The sequence below is a fragment of the Ranitomeya variabilis genome, chromosome 6, assembly GCF_051348905.1.
Source record: "Ranitomeya variabilis isolate aRanVar5 chromosome 6, aRanVar5.hap1, whole genome shotgun sequence".
Taxonomy (NCBI): Eukaryota; Metazoa; Chordata; class Amphibia; order Anura; family Dendrobatidae; genus Ranitomeya; species Ranitomeya variabilis.
This window is the reverse complement of record NC_135237.1, coordinates 541,975,113-541,992,155: the sequence shown is the minus strand read 5'-3', so window position 1 is coordinate 541,992,155 and position 17,043 is coordinate 541,975,113. Positions and strand designations below refer to the sequence as shown.

Below are 17,043 nucleotides of genomic sequence, written 5' to 3'. Positions count from 1 at the left end.
AATGTGAAGTGACAAGGAAGCCATTATCCTGCAGTGCGGTCATATTCCAGAACTTCAACCTCCCAGGAGGCCTAGAAGTACAAGGTGTTCAGAGATCAGACACGTCTGAGGTGAGGAAGGCTGAAACCTGACCACCGCTGAGAAAGACACAAGTGGAAACATCAAGACTGGGCCGAGAAATGTCTGAAGACTAGTGTTGAACATTCCGATACTGCAAATATCGGGTATCGGCCGATATTCGCTGTATCGGAATTCCGATACCGAGTTCCGATATTTTTGTGATATCGGAATCGGAAGTTCCCAGTGTATGGTTCCCAGGGTCTGGAGGAGAGGAGACTCTCCTTCAGGCCCTGGGATCCATATTCATGTAAAAAATAAAGAATAAAAATAAAAAATATGGATATACTCACCCCTCCGGCGGACCCTGGACCTTAGCGGTGTAACCGGCAGCCTCCGTTCCTAAGAATGCAGTGAGTGTATGACCTGCGATGACGTCGCGGCTTGTGATTGGTCGCGTGAGCGGTCACATGAGCGGTCACGCGACCAATCACAAGCCGCGACGTCATCGAAGGTCCTTCACTCTGCATTCTTAGGAACGGAGGCTGCCGGTTACACCGCTAAGGTCCAGGGCCCGTCCAAGGGTGAGTATATCCATATTTTTTATTTTTATTCTTTATTTTTTACATGAATATGGATCCCAGGGCCTGAAGGAGAGTTTCCTCTCCTTTAGACCCTGGGAACCATCCAGGATACCTTCCGATATTTGTGTCCCATTGACTTGTATGGGTATCGGCGAGATCCGATATTTTGCCGGTATCGGCCGATCCAACCCGATACCGATACTTTCGAATATCGGAAGGTATCGCTCAACACTACTGAAGACAGATTGTACACAGGTTTTATGGACTGATGAGGTGAGAGCATCTCTTGATGGACCAGATGGATGTGGGCCCGTGGCTGTATCAATAACTAGCCTAGACCTCCACATAGACTCAGACACTAGCGAGGTGGAGCAGTTGGGCACTGCTATGGGCTGGCATTATTACAGATGAGTTAGTCAGACCTTTTAGGATTGAAGATGGGCTCAAAATCAATTCCTAAACCTAATGTTTAGAAGATACTTTTTTCAAGCAGTAGTACAGGAAAAAATCTACAACTTTCAAGAAAACCATGATTACTATGCAGGACAATGCTCCATCGCAGCATCGGAGACTCCACTGCTCGGCTGTCAGTAAAGGCCTTAAAGATGAAAGAATAATGACATGGCTGCTTTCTCAAAGGACCTAAACACTTCTGAGAACTTGTGGCCCTTCTTACATAGGAGATTTACTATGAAGGAGAACAGTCGCCTCTCTGATTAATACCTTGGGCTGTGCTTGGCGCTGGCGCTGCCCAAAAAGCTGATCCTCAGCAGATGAAGAAACTGACAGACTCCATGGATGGAGCGTATGTCTAGTATTGAAAAGAAGGGCTACCATTTTACTATATTGGTCACTGATTTTTTTTTATGGAGATGTCAGAAATGTATTTTTGAACATTTTGACTTGTATGGTTATTCTAACTAACGGATGAAAGTAAAAGACAGAGATGGGAAAATTTACATTTTTCATTTAGTTGTCCAATAATTCTGCACACAAAGATATTGTCCTAAGAAAAATAAAACTTCATTTTTACCTTCTTAAATATTCAGATTTATCAATCTTTTGGATTGATCGACAGCGCTGTAGTTGTTCAATAATAAAATTAATCATCAAAAATACTAATTGACTAATAATTGTGATACTTTGCTTTTTATGTAGCAGTCTGTTTGGTATGCAGTGAATATGCAAAGTATTGTATGAACTTTTCCAGGTATCCCCTTTTTTTCCCCTGATTCTTTAGACTTTGTTGTGTCTCACAATTTTTAAACGTGCAGTTTTTATGGCATTTGTATGATATAATAAACGTATTCAATTCCCACTTTTTTTAGACTTGCTTTGTATCTTCTAGCATTATGTGCATTCCATGATAGTAATCAGTCAGAAGCTAAAAGCAAGAATCTAATCACCTTTTGCTTCACATCTTTCTTCAAAGGAGATTTAAACGTCCCCATTGACATCCTATGCTTAGTTCCAGCTTGGAGGGTGTTTTGGTCTTGAGTCTCCGGTGGGGTCGATGCTGAATCGATGGGTGGGGCATCTGTATCAAGGAGAGAAGCTGCAGCCGGATCTGGTGAAGGACCCGATGGTGGAACTGGAGATGGGGATGGAGATGCTCCTGGAGGTGTCTCTTGCGGAGCAGTTGATTCCACATCCACGTATATATGATCAGCTGGTTCTTGTTGATTAACAGAATCATAGGGAGGAGCAGCTGTAACTAAAAGGACATCCGGAATTGAAAAAAATGTTATATACCTGAGCAGTTAGAAGAAAACCGTATATAAAGGCGGTGACGAAGAACATTGTGTGGTCATTGGACTTGTAGAATCTGGAGAAACATTAAAAAAATTATGATCCCACATTATGAAACATGAAAAAAACAAAAATTCTGCTGCTACACCATAAATGTGTTGAGTTTCTCCAAACCTATTAATGCTTTTGAGCACCTACCTCTGGTAAAGGAGTTCAAGACAGGGTCATACCACCCAGTAGCAAAAAGGAGAGAACCAACAGAACTGCATGTCCTCTCTCCAAGCAAGTCCATGTGTGGTGTTTTAATCTTTAACCAATTTTAACCAATTACACTGTGTCATTTATCAACCAAAAATAAGGCCAAAATGCAGAAACAGTCTGTGAAAAATTAAGTACACCCCCTTAGTGATTTCATAAGAATTAAGAAGGTAATCGGCAGAGAGGGGCTGTTAATTAAATACCTTTGATTTATTGTTCAATAAAAAAGGGTGGCCACCTCCGTAAAAACTGAAAAATGTGGACAGTTTGATGGTCTGAAGCAATCAGGTATGTTGAAAGACATCATCAATGATCTTAAAAAAGCAACTGTTGCTGAGCATCATTCTGGAAAAGGTTAGATAGCCATTTCTAAACAATTTGGAGTCCATCACACTACAGTGAGAAAGATAATATTCAAATGGAAAACATTGAAGGCACTTGACAATCTGGATGTCCCAGTGAATTTACCCCCAAAGTTAGACTGTGTAATAGTAAGAGAAAGTGCAATAAAAAAACAAGAACTATTGCCCAGTCCCTAAAGGCCTCACTAAAAATGTTACATGTTCAAGTTAATGACAGTACTATTAAAAATGACTGAACAAGTATAACTTCTTTGGAAGGGTTGCCAGGAAAAAGCTTCTTCAATCTAAAAACAACATGGCAATGCGGCTAGAGTTGCACCTGAACAAACTCCTAGAGTTGCGGAACATTGTCCTTTGGACAGAAGAAATAATGCTCTATGCCACGTGTAGTGAAAACCAAAGACAGCATATCAGCACAAACACCTCATACTGACTGTCAGGCACGGTGGTGGAGGGTGATAATTTGGGCTTGTTGTGCAGTCACAGGACTTGGGCACCTTGGAGACATTTAGTTGGCCACAAGCTCTTCTGTATAACAAAGTATTCTAGAGTCAAGTCAGAGGCTAAAGCTTGGCAGAAAGTAGGTGATGCCCCAGGACAATGTTCTCAAGCACAGCAGCAAATCTACATCAGCATGGCTGAAGGAGAAATTAATCAATAAATGGTGGTGCTGCAATGGCCCAAAGTCCAAACCTCAATCCAAATTAAATACTGTGGTGAGACCTTATAGGATCTGTGCATAAACAAATACCCGCAAACCTCCAAGAACTTAGCGTTAAGAAGAGTTGGCCAATATTCCTCCAGAACGATGAGAGACTGAAAAAGACATATAGGAAACTGCTTCTTGTAATAGGTTGTTTTACAAGCAGATTCCTAATGGTGTGTACTAATTTTTTCACACACTTTTGCATTTTGGCATATTTGAAGGAATATTTTTTGAAGAATAATGGACAGAATATTCCATAAATGTCCGATAGAAATATATGATAAATGGGGTCTTGCAACTGACAAGTAGATATGTACAGAGCCTACAGGCAGAGGAGAGTCCTGAAATTTTTGGTCAAAATTTAAAACAGGTCCGCAACTCATCCTATGCTATTGGAGTCATCTAGTGTGGCAGAGAGGACTTTGGGCCCCCCTTTGGCACCACACCAGGGTCTTGATGTGACTACAGAGGTCTAGCTATGTTCCCTACTTTCTTACCACTTTCAGCAGGAGCAGGTTCTTCTTCAGCTTCCGGTAGTGCCGGGGTGTCCAACTCCGATGGTTTGTACAAAAACTGCTTCAAACAGTTGATCATGTGCGTCCCGACCAGTGTACTCCGGCCGAATGCCCTCCAGTCCACCACACAAATACTCAGAGGAGGGTGCAGCACTTCATTTTCTGGCAGTTCCTGGGTAATCAAAGAGAAAAAATGGGATGTGGGTTATGTTCTGGAAGTCAACAAAATATTTTGTAGTATATTTTGAATCGATTAGAAAGCCTAATTCAGGACATTTAAGCCCTACCTTCATAAAACTAACTCAACCCCTTTTGTGGTCTGTTTCAAGGGACTGTTTCTTCAAAATCGGTACTGCTGCTAAATATGTAAAAAATATTTTCTTCTATGCAGTCACTGGGAAAATAGCTATGGTCCCTGCTATCTATTGCAGGGTCTGTTTTTTTGGGATCATAATATAGGTAGCATGGAAAAACCCCTTAAGAAAACATAACTTTTAATAATTATTCAATAAAATCCAATGGAACAATTGACAACCAACACAGGTAGGTTAACCCGTATTACCTACAAATTGACCAAAGCACTATATGCCTTTTAACCCATATATGGTGAAGACGTACTCAATGAAAAAGTGCCAGTGCACATAAAAAAGTTAGAACTCATCCATGTGAACCCCAGGAAATCCAGTTGTTTATGATTCCAGAGACAGACAGGTCCAATTTTGCTTTTTGTCCTCGCTGTCGTGACCGTATGCATGTTCTCACCCTAACAAGGGCAGTACCCAAGTTGGCTGTGATAGTAACTCCAGATGGGAGGGATTTTTTTCTGGGGTTACTGTCACAGCCAACTTTGGTACTACCACTGTTACGGCGGGAGCAAACACACGGGGTACAACAGGGCAAACAAAAAAAAATTGGACCCATCTATCCCTAGAATCTTGTTGAGCTGGATGTCCCTCGGCTCAAATGAGTGAGATCTAAACATTTTATATGCACTGGCACTTTTTCATATAGGCTCTGCCTGTCAGCAGATCAGAAACTAGGCCTCTTCCGCTCCCTACCCAGACATTACTTACCACTTCAAACCAGTCCGCCATAACGCTGAAGTTGGGGTTGCTCTTGTAGCTTTGAATGACGCTGGATTTTACGCCTTTCCCTGCGCATTCAATCATCACCTGAGGGCGATCCACGGAGAGTAGCTGCACCTTCTTCAGTTCTCGGACCCCCCAGAAGAGAACCTAAATGGGCATTAAAGATAAAAAATACTAAGTTACCAACTAAATTATGATTTGTGAAACAAGAGTAGCAGCTACTAATGTCAGCCATATTTGTTTTACTTATTTGGCATCCAGATTGTTCCCTCTTCCTCTCATTCCCTTTTAGCTCTCCTTGGCAAATTAGGACCTTTCAACAAAATGGACACAGATCTTTTTTTTGTTAAATAGATGCCTACAGAGTGTGGCCTCTTTCAGACGTCTGTTATTTTTCTTGTACGTGAATAAAACTCTGATTGTCATCAGTGTACCTGATCCAAATTTCATACATTTTTGCTCCATGTGCCCATTTTTACCATCTCTGTGCCATCTTATTTTCTCCTATGCAAACATTTTTTCCCAAGCTTCTCTTACCTATTAGGCAAAAAATGTAAAGAAGTTGAATGACATCTGCTGTCCGTTTTTTCATGGATTCCTTGAATTGAATGGGTCATTTTTATCCGTGACGAGGGTCAACAACGGATATCTTAATTTTTTCATTTTTGGGGACATTTAGTCCGCAACTAAACACCGACAAAAGCCCCATAGACTATAATGTATAGATGTTCTATCTTGTGAAAAACATGGTCTGAACATGTCCATGAAAAATGTAAACTTGATTGAATGACTGAAGGTCTTCATACACAGAAAGGTTGGCCAAACAAAACCATGGGGTTTCCTGACTTTTCAATGCAAGGATTGGGTGTTATGTCTAATGCATGGTCTAAGGGGGTTCAAAGAACACCCAATAGTAAATCTCTTTGCCGTGCTCCACCTCCGCAGACCCCATAATAGACATAACACAGTGAATCAGTTCTGCTTGGAGTGTTCCTTTAAGAGTCAGCGCCTTTTACTGTGCATTGGACTTGAAGAATAGAAAACACAATCCCATTTCACCGCTGCTGTGACCGATCATGTTTCACCGCTGCTGTGACCGATCACGTTTCACCTCTCCTCTGACCTATAGCCATAATATGCTGTATGTTAGTAAGAACCTCAGCTCCAGTTACATGATTTGTAACGTCCGATCCCTTGGTCAGCACATCCATTGGTTCATATGAGAATGCTGTCAGCTCCGTCTATTCATCAGATCACCGAGGTATTGACAATAACATAAACCTGTATATGTATCCATCTTGGTGAATTATTAATACTTCATCTCCTTTCATCGCTCTGGATTCCTTACCTCTACTCTGTATTTACTCAGAACAGGACGGATAGCTGCCGGGACGCCGTAGATCTGGCTGGGATCTGGGGCATCAGTGGGTGGTAGACTCTGGACACCAGACTCGGGAATCTGAAGAGTTAAATAGAGGTTATTTAATAAACCAAGAAAACAGAGGGTGTACAGGAGGAGAAAAAGATGTCCGCTTTCTTCCAAAAACAGCACCACACATGTCCACCGGTCATATTAGGCATTGCAACTTGGCTCGATTGAAGTGAATGGTACTGAGCTGCAATACCATGCATAACGTGTGGATATCTGTGGCACTGTTTGTGAAAGAAATTAGCTATATATTTCTAATTCTGGACAATTCCTTTAAGGCTTGCAACCATATCATGCATAGGAGAGGCAGCCATATTCACCATAGCACTGTTGACACCACACTGCAATACCTGACACACCGATTAACTATACATGTGTGGCTGTGCCTCGTAATTGAGCTTGGCCCATTCAAGTGAATGACACAGAACCACAATAACAAACATAGCAGCACGGTCACTTGTGGCTGTTGTGCCGTGAAGGTCCTTCCAACTGCGGGCCCTTGTTGCTGCTAATTGATGGAGGTCTACTGGTTGCCCCACTGCTATGGATAGTCCATCAATGCAAAATCTTACAAACCCCTTTAAGGTAAGAGGGTTTTCAGTTCTCTCATTTCTATGCACCAGTGAGCATCATCAACTTAAAGGCTTATTCCCCAAAAAGCAAAGTCACTCCCTACTGTGGAGACACAGCATTGTATCTTAATTAACCAGACGACTATTTTTAGCAAGCCAGAAACAATAGGTTGTTATCTATATGTTGACTTTTGAATTTAAGCATTTCTTTCTGGCTGATCAAGAAAACAGACTTTTGCTTGTGTAAGCCTGTAATATTAACTTGTAAGCTGATATTTGATATAACATCCCGTAGAATGTAAGTCCGCTAGGACAAAGTCCTCTCCCCTCTGTACCAGTCTGTGATCATAAATTTGTGTACTGTAAATGATATCTATAACCCTGTATGTAACCCCTTTCTCATGTACAGCACCATGGAATTAATGGTGCTATATAAATAAATAATAATAATAACATAGTGTGCTCTTATCCTTGATGACCAGTGATGTTTACGGGTATGCTAATTATGCATTGTGTAAGCTAGATAGTTTGGTGACCATTGTGAATCCACGGATACTTTTGGAGAAAGCCAGGATTGAGACCCACTGGTTGCCTGGCTCCATGAAGCTGTTCGGAGAATCCAGGTTGTGACCCATGTCTCCTTGTACCTCAAAGGACTGTCGTCTTCCTACACTTGTCGTTATCTCCTCTCTGTGTACGTGCCACAGGTGGGGTAATCGACCCTAGAAGATAAAGCTAGGTTGTGACACTAAGGTCAACTGGCCCTTGTATCTGAATGGACTGTCATCTTCCCACGCTTGTTGTTACTTCCTCTCTGTGTGTGCCACAGGTGGGGTAGTCGACCCTGGAAGTTCTGAAGAAACAACTGCCAATATCCAGTCGAGTCAGCGGAAGGGTGAGACTCTGTAATGGGCACCATCTTGGGGTATTTTGCTATGACTGTGCTACATGTTGTCTGCCTGTTTTGTGGTTCAATAAAGCTTTGCCACACTGTTTTACCCTCACCCTGTGTTGTCTGAGTAGCGTTATGCCCACGTTAAAGGGAGAGTGGGCGTTCAGCGGAACAATTTCGGGTCCATGCGGTTTCGGCTAGCGGACCTGGGCACCCGCCGACTCCCTGTGTCTCCACATTATGGTGGCAGCAGTGGGATACTACTCAGCCTGGTGAAACCAGGAGAGCTGCAGGGGACTAGTGTTCTTACACACCGTCCAGGACTCCACAACCAGAGAAGCATACAGACAGACCCAGCAGACCATTGATCAGGCATGCACAGCAGGTTTCAGACGCCACTATGTCCAACCCCACCAACTCGGCCTTGGTTAGTAGAACGGAGTGGATTTATGACTTCAATGGACTGTCAACTTCCTAAGCTTGTTGTTACCTCCTCTCTGTGTGTGTGCCACAGGTGGGGTAGTCAACCCTGGGAGCTCTGAAGTAACGGTTGCCATTATCCTGGCAAGTCAGCGGAAGGGTGAGACTCTGTAATGTACACCATCTTGGGATATTTTGGTGGGATTGTACTATGTGTTATCCACCTATTTTGTGGTTCAATACACTATTACCACACTGTTTACCCTCACCCTGTGTTGTCTGAATAGCATTATGCCCACGTTAAAGGGAGAGCGGGTGTTCGGAAGGATGATCCTTGGTCCATGCGGTTTCGACTAGCTGACCTGGGCACCCACCGACCCCCATGTCTCCACATTATGGTGACAGTAACTATTTATTTAGCGGTCTTTGGCTAAATCTAGAGCCATGGCGACTTGAAGGATGAACGATCAGTGGCGAGAACCAGGGTATTTTCCACTGTTATCTCAAGCTATCAGGTTGCTGATCTTCCTCTTCGCCTTGTTCTTTCTATTCATCTGACCATGATGTCCTTCTCCAGTGATTGCTCTCTTCATATGATGTATCCAAAAATTAAACAGAAACACAACTTTGATAAGCATAGTGAAAACCACCCTAAAAATTCAGGGGGTGGATATAAAAAGTGTAACTCTGCTGATATGATTAAAGGACTGAATATACGGACCAGTCGCTAATGCACAATAAAGAGAGAGGAGTGGGTCAAAAGAGACCCGAAGAAAACGACCTAAAGTCCAAAAGTAGCAATGTATAAATAATCTTTATTAATTAAAATACAACAGACAGGTTAGGGCACGACGCCGCATGGCGTACAAAAGCACCGCACAGTCGTGTAATGACACCAGGGGCGCACGGAGCCAGGGGACCAGGACAGCCCACATCCCATTCAAAAAGTCATCAGAGGACCATTCATTCCCCACCCAAGGGGTAAATTGAGTGTAAACAACATAGCTGCACTAAAAGGAAGAACCATCCATACCGAGTATCAAAAGGATTATAAACCTATTCCAATATAGAAATGTAATGTGTATGAGCTACATATTCCCATCAGGCTAAGAGACAATAGTTGTAGAGAAGTATAAGAATGCTAATTACCTCCAATGAGATGTAGGGCACCAGGTTCTCAGAGTCCGTGCGCCCACCCCGACGCACGTTTCGGAAGCACTCCTTCAGGATGCATCGGGGTGGGCACACGGACTCTGGGAACCTGGTGCCCTACATCTCATTGTACGTAATTAGCATTCTTATACTTCTCTACAACTATTGTCTCTTAGCCTGATGGGAATATGTAGCTCATACACATTATATTTCTATATTGGAATAGGTTTGTATTCCTTTTGATACTCGGAAAAAAAACAGTGCCCCTAATAATGGAATACACACAGTATGATCCCCCAGATTTTTTGCTTTTTGTTTTGTGTCATGATTACAGATGAGCAAACCCTAACGGTAAAGTGTCCGTGCACGGACCCCGAACATGGACTTCTCCCTGACGTCCGTACTACTATTTGGGCTTGGCAACCCGAACAAAGCTTGTTGAAAGGCACTTCCGGCTCAATCACAGCCATGTCAAGCAGTGACATAGCTGTGATTGGCCAGAACAATATGTAAAAAAACAAAAAACAAGAGGTCTCATTTGTTTTTAATAACCAGCACAGGGAATCCGGGCAGCTGCGGGCTCCAGCCACCGCTGTCAGCTTTATCCTGGCTGGTTATCATAAACATGTCCGGCTATGCACCTGGTTCCAGGAGAGGTAAATGGAGGGCTACTCCATGTGGTCGCCTGCTATAAAGGGGGGAGATCGGAATCAAAAATAGAGGGGTCCCACTCCATTTTTTTAAATTATTTAAATAAATAATTTTAATAAACGGTGTGGCTTTCCCCATTTTTGATAACCAGCCAAGCTAAAACAGACAGCTGGGGGCTGGTATTCTCAGACTGGGAAGAGGCCATAGATATAGGCCCTCTTCAGTCTAAAAATAGCAGCCCGCAGCCGCGCCAGGAAAGGCGCATCCATTTCACCCTGGCTCTTCTCACTTGCCCTGGTGCAGTGCAAATGGGGTAATAGTTTTGGGGTTAATGTCAGCTGTTTTATGTCAGCTAACATCAAGCCCAGGGGTTAGTAATGGAGAGGCATTTATAAGAGATCCCCATGACTAAACCTGTAATCAAAAGTAATAAAGACATAGACACATTGAAAAAGTCCTTTAATTGAAATAAACACACAGAAAAAAGTCTTTTAATTTAAACCAACACACCCCAACCCTCTTTTACCCATTTATTAATATAAAAATAAAAAATCACAGTATTCCTCACCTACCTGCTGATAATCGATATGTCCCCCAACGTGCTCGAACTCTGCTACATCTAGTTGCATTGCTGAATGGTAGAATGATGCAACCGCTCAGCCCTGCATTCGGGATACTCTGCGCTGAGCTTGAGAACTTGGCTCCATGAGAGCGGCAGCCATTTTTTTCTTCTATTTATTTATTCATTCATTCATTAATTCATTCAATTAAATGCATGTACAGTAAGGCTACTTTCACACTTCCGTCTTTTCTTCACCGTCGCAATGGGCAAAAAACGGATCCTGCAAATGTGCTTGCAGGATGCGTTTTTTGCCCATAGACTTGTATATGCGACGGATCGCGACGGATGGTCACACGTCGCATCCGTCGTGCGACGGATGCGTCGTGTTTTGGCAGATGCGACGCACAAAAAAAGTTTGATGTAAGATTTTTTGTGCGAGGTGTCCGCCATTTCCGACCACGCATGCGAGGCCGGAACGCCGCCCCCTCCTCCCCGCTCATCACAATGGGCAGCGGATGCGTGGTAAAACTGCATCCGCTGCCTACGTTGTGTTAAATTTAGCATGTCCGTCGGGCCGATGGTTTGCGATGTCCCCGTACCGACAGAAATGTGAAAGTACCCTTAGCTACACAAGCACCGCACTATCTCACTGATATATTTATTACTCCGGACAGGCACCCGTTGGTGAATACTCTAATCAGCTTCGCCTGCTCTAGCTGCTGTCAGCGAGAACAGCCATAGGCTGATGAGAGTAGCACTCTCATCAGCCAACGGCTGTGACCGGCGGTAACCTTTTCACCACGGGTCACAGCTGCTGGCTCACATGCTATCATCTGTGTGACAGCATGTGAACCGCAGTGCTCTGACCGGCGGTGATGTGAAAGGTTAAAACCGATCAGAGCCAGTGTTTACCGCCCTGTCATACAGATGACAGTGTTTAAATATCCATGGGTCCGTCCATAAATAATCATGATTTAATGATTATACCGCGTCTCCTCAGACGGCGTCTCCTCAGACGGCACCGATGAATAGTGCAGCAGATTGCTGATGGCACTTTGATCCTAGATTATATACAGTTGAAATCTGGTCATGCCGCCCACTTCCTGTGACAGCTCCCAGCAGATTGACGGTTCATTAACATCATTTGATGTTCCCATTTCATTTGTTTAGTTTGCCCTTTACAGCCTGATCCACAAGTGTACAAAGGGGACTTTAGAAAAAGAGACCACGCCAAAAATAATTGTACTCACCTGGAATAATTCGAATGCAGCCAGAAGATCTCCTCCAGAGAGGTGGCCACAAAACAGGGGGTAGTAGGCCAGTTTAGTAGGGCTGTAAGTCTGATCAGAGAGTATGACTGTTGGAGTGGCCACTGTAGACCCGATATATTCAGGTTTGCCCTATAGGGTGACAAAAACACAGACATTTACAAGGATCTATAGTAAAAATAATATAACAGCAAAAAAAGCGCTAAATGTATGAATCTAAAATTATATATATATAAATATATATGCATGTATACTCATCAATTACATTAGGACCTGATTTCTATAATGTCCTCAGACAGTTAACTGTGCAAACATACCAAAAATTGGTTCAACTTACAGAGTAATTAATCTTTTTTACTCTGCTGTTTCAACTTCCTAGTTCATGTACTTTTAGCAGCTGCTTTGACCTGCTGCTCTAGCAAAAATCCGTAATCAAACATTGCTCACTTCCCCAATTCTCAGACAAGGAGAGCGTTTGTAAATATTGTTTGAGTGCAGATTCCTGCTAGAGCAGCAGATCAAAGCTGCTACTAAACTAGGCATCTGAAACAACCCTTACAGGATGCAGTTTGAGTGAAAAGAAAGCAAAATAAATTAATGGAGTGTTTTTCAAAGATTTTACAACTTTACAAATATTTTACAATTTTACAAAGATTCATAGCTTAGCAAAGCTGATCAATAATGAAATTAAAAAAAAGTGACAAGGGCATGCTACATACGATTTGACCCATCCTTTCAGTAATCAGTGCAGTAAGGTTCCCCATGTATTTTCAGAGTCTAACAGAGCATTTTTCCTCACCAGAGCGTCTTCATCATACAGTTCTATGACGATATTCGGCGGGTCGTCTGCAATGTCTTTTATCTCTCCATGCAATGCTATGTTGTTGAACAGAAGCATCTGGTTCCAGGTTGGTGAAAGAGTCTGTGGAATGATCTATAGAGCACAAAGAAAGGTAAAGAACACATCACAATAATTTACATTCTTAAAAGGTTTTCTGAATCTAGAATGTTGCTGGTCTATTCTAAGGATAAATCATCAATATTAGGTTGGTGGTCTTGGAATGCAAACCCTTGTGAGCATTACACTATCTTTGAAACTTACAACACTCCATCTACTTAGTAGAAGCAGGGCCTGTTTTAAACAAAATGGGGCCCTGGGCAAAAGTTTAAAGTGGGCCTCCAATTGCTAATATATTGCACATCACACAGAAACATTTTGGTTGTATTTACATGCGCTTTACATGAGTTCAGGCTATTAAAGCGTGATCGACAGTATTGAAGTCGTTCACCACTTAAACTGCTTTAAACCAGCTGAGGAAGAATCATGGGCACAGAATGATCACTATTAGATCAATTTGTCCCGATAAAGTATCATGTTAGAGTTTTCTCTGGACGATGTGCTGCTGAGAAAAATGAGCTTTGTTCCAGCATAAACAATCCAATCACCCCAATAGTCCTCCATGCAGTATAATGCACCCATAGTTGTCCATATAGTATAATACACTCCCCTAGTCCTCCATATGGTATAATGCATCCCCATAGTCCTCTATATAGTATAATGCACTCCCCATAGTCCTCCATACAGTATAATGCACCCGATAGTCCTCCATATAGTATAATGCACTCCACATAGTCCTCTACATAGTATAATGCACTCCCCATAGTCATCCATACAGTACAATGGAGCCCACATAGTACTTAATAAAATATAATGCAGCCCTTATATAGTATATTGCAGCCCCCCATGTAACATAACATAGTAACATAGTTAGTAAGGCCGAAAAAAGACATTTGTCCATCCAGTTCAGCCTATATTCCATCATAATAAATCCCCAGATCTACGTCCTTCTACAGAACCTAATAATTGTATGATACAATATTGTTCTGCTCCAGGAAGACATCCAGGCCTCTCTTGAACCCCATGTGGTATAATGCAGCACCCATATGGTATGATGCAGCCTCATATATTATAATGCAGCCACAATATAGTATAATGCAGCCCCATATAGTATAATGCAGCCCCCATATTGTATAATGCAGCCCCAATATAGTATAGCGTAGTCCAATAAAGCAAAATGCAGCCCCATATAGTATAATGCAGCCCATATAGTATAATGCAGCCCCCAAAAAGTATAATGCTGCCCTATATAGAATAATTCAGCCACTGTATAGTATAATGCAGTCTCCATATAGTATAATGCAGCTCCATATAGTATCATGCAGTCTCATAGAGTATAATTCAGGCCCTGTATTGCATAATGCAGTCCCTATATTCTGCAGCCCAACAGAATATAATGCAGCCCCATAGAATACAATGCAGCCCCATACAGTATAATGCAGCCCCATAGAGTATATTGCAGTTCCCCAATAGTAAAATGCAGCCCAATATAGTAAAATTCAGCCCCATATAGTATAATGCAGCCCCTATATAGTATAATGCAGCCACTATATAGTATAATGCAGCACCAATATACTATAATGCATCCCCATATAGTATAATGCAACCCCATACAGTATAATGCAGCCCCATATAGTTAAGTGCAGCCCCATATAGTATAGTGCAGCCTCTATATAGTATAGTGCAGCACCAATATACTATAATGCATCCCCATATAGTATAATACAATTCCATATAGTATAATGTACACCCCATAGTTCTCCAGCATTATTACCACCAAATACACATTCATGTAAAAAATAAATACAATACTCACCTCTATCTGTTCCCCCACAGCTCTGGTCTCTGCAGGGCGACTCCTCAGCAGCTCCACTGCCCGGCACAGCCAGCGCGATTAGGTGACGTCATTGCGCCACATTGTGGCTGAGATGTCAGACACAGAGGGAGAATGATGGGAGAGGAAGTGTCACGGAGGGGAGGAGAGGGGCCAGAGTTAGTCCTGGCACTGGGCCCTCTTGACTCGCTGGACCCATAGCGATCTGCTGATATTAATTAGTGGCACACCACTGGCTGGGGGCCCTTGGGTTGTGGGGGCCCTAGGCAAATGCCTAGTTTTCCCCTCCCTAACGCTGGCTCTGAGTAGCAGTGCTGCACATTGCCCATTAAATGAGTGGGACAACATGGGAATCCCGAGCACAGCATCAACTAAGTAGATGGAGCAACGCAAATAGGGAGGATGCAGCACTCACAGACGCACCCCTGCCCTTTGTATGGGTGTGAAGAGTGATACCTCCACTGACCAATTATTGATGGCCTATCCTAGCAATAAGGTGTCATTATCTAAACCTGGAAATGCGCTAACATTTAGTCATGGATATTGCTTACTCATCACATTGACACTAGACACCAAGATTGGGTCAGTAAACCACTGGATACCAAGTATTGGGCCAAAACCTCACTGGACACACAAACTATTTAACAAAAGGGGATTGTCTTAGTAACCATTTAACGAGGACCTCTCATTTGCCATAAATATATATATATTTTTATTTGGTGTAAATGCCGCTGTTCTCCTGAATCCGGCGATGTTTTTCTTTTGTTTCTGCGCCTCTCCATGCCTGAGATATGGCCTCATCTTTATTGTATATAAATCTAATCTTTTTAGCCAAGTGAGTGTGGCAATCAAAAGGAAGACGCCCACAGTAGAGCTGAGGATCACGCCCAGTTGGTTAAAAAGACTAGCTTTATACACAGGGAAGAAGAGGCCATATTTCAGGAACGGAGAGGCGCAGTAACAAAAGAAAAACATCGCCGGATTCAGGAGAACAGCGACATTTACACCAGGTAAAAAATTACATATTTTAAGCAAGTGACAGGTCCTCTACAACCCAGTAGCTTAGATGCTAGTCTATTGGATGCAATGGTATGAGCATGTATATCAAGTGCTTGGGTGCTGGACCACTAAACCACAAGGCTTAAAGGGTCCACTACCCACTCGGTACTGGAACCATAAACTATTAGAAAGAAGCACAGGAAGATTATAATAATGGTAGTTGAACATATCAAAAATTCAACAATACTATCAGTCACCTTTCCTCGGCACAGAATTGTGAACCATATCCAGAATCAGACGAGACCTATGAAACTACAACCAAAAGCCTAAATTTATGCCAAACTTAATGGCAATAGAGTCCGAGGAGAATGTAACAGTCTAGATTTGCCGCTTACCTTTGTCGTCTGGCAATGCGACACAAATGTCACTTTTGCAAATGGATCAGAAAGGCCGGTGCTATCTGCGGCAATCAACCCTCGAGCCTGGTACATGTGCGCCCGCAACTGGAATAAGTGTTTTGCTGAAAAATAGAATTTATAACATTAATATAGGGATTTTTTAATGAGTTTTCAACAACTTAAAGGGTATCTCTATTGAAATGATGAGATGCCCTTATACCATTGTTCATCACTAGAAGTTTCTTTTTCTTGTTTTGGGGTCTTCTGCACTTTTTGAGTAGAAAACCAGCCACCTCTGACAGACTGCAGAGGTGGCCATTAAGCTAGGAGTGTGAGCAGTACGGAATAGAATTATGAGACCCTCCATTCTTCTAAAAGGGAATCATTTTTTCTATGTAATCTGAGAACATCAAAATGTAAGGCAAGAGACCCTGATTCCAGGGATATGTCACTTACTAGGCTGTGTGTTGCTGCTTGGATACAATCAGTGTGGCAGGAGATTATCACTAAAGGACTAGGTGTCTTGTGTCCCCTAGTCCAATCCCGCCCCCAGCACTGATTAGGAACTTTCTATCAATATACAGTGTACACAGAAAGCAGCCAATCACTGGTGTGGGTGGGGTTATACAGGGCTCAGCATTCTGAGCTC

At 42.6% G+C, this 17,043-nt stretch overlaps 1 protein-coding gene across 2 annotated transcripts in view; it reads right to left on the bottom strand.

Annotated features, from left to right (window-relative positions):
* Positions 1 to 17,043, bottom strand: part of FER1L6 (fer-1 like family member 6) — a 181,733-nt gene that overhangs the window by 47,445 nt on the left and 117,245 nt on the right. For both annotated transcript variants that reach the window (XM_077271183.1, XM_077271184.1), the window contains 7 exons: positions 16,392 to 16,516; positions 13,065 to 13,199; positions 12,248 to 12,397; positions 6,668 to 6,778; positions 5,305 to 5,466; positions 4,214 to 4,403; positions 2,048 to 2,355 (listed from right to left, as the gene is read on the bottom strand). In XM_077271183.1, coding sequence (XP_077127298.1) covers positions 2,048 to 2,355; positions 4,214 to 4,403; positions 5,305 to 5,466; positions 6,668 to 6,778; positions 12,248 to 12,397; positions 13,065 to 13,199; positions 16,392 to 16,516 — 1,181 coding nt within the window. The remainder of the gene's footprint in view (positions 1 to 2,047; positions 2,356 to 4,213; positions 4,404 to 5,304; positions 5,467 to 6,667; positions 6,779 to 12,247; positions 12,398 to 13,064; positions 13,200 to 16,391; positions 16,517 to 17,043) is intronic.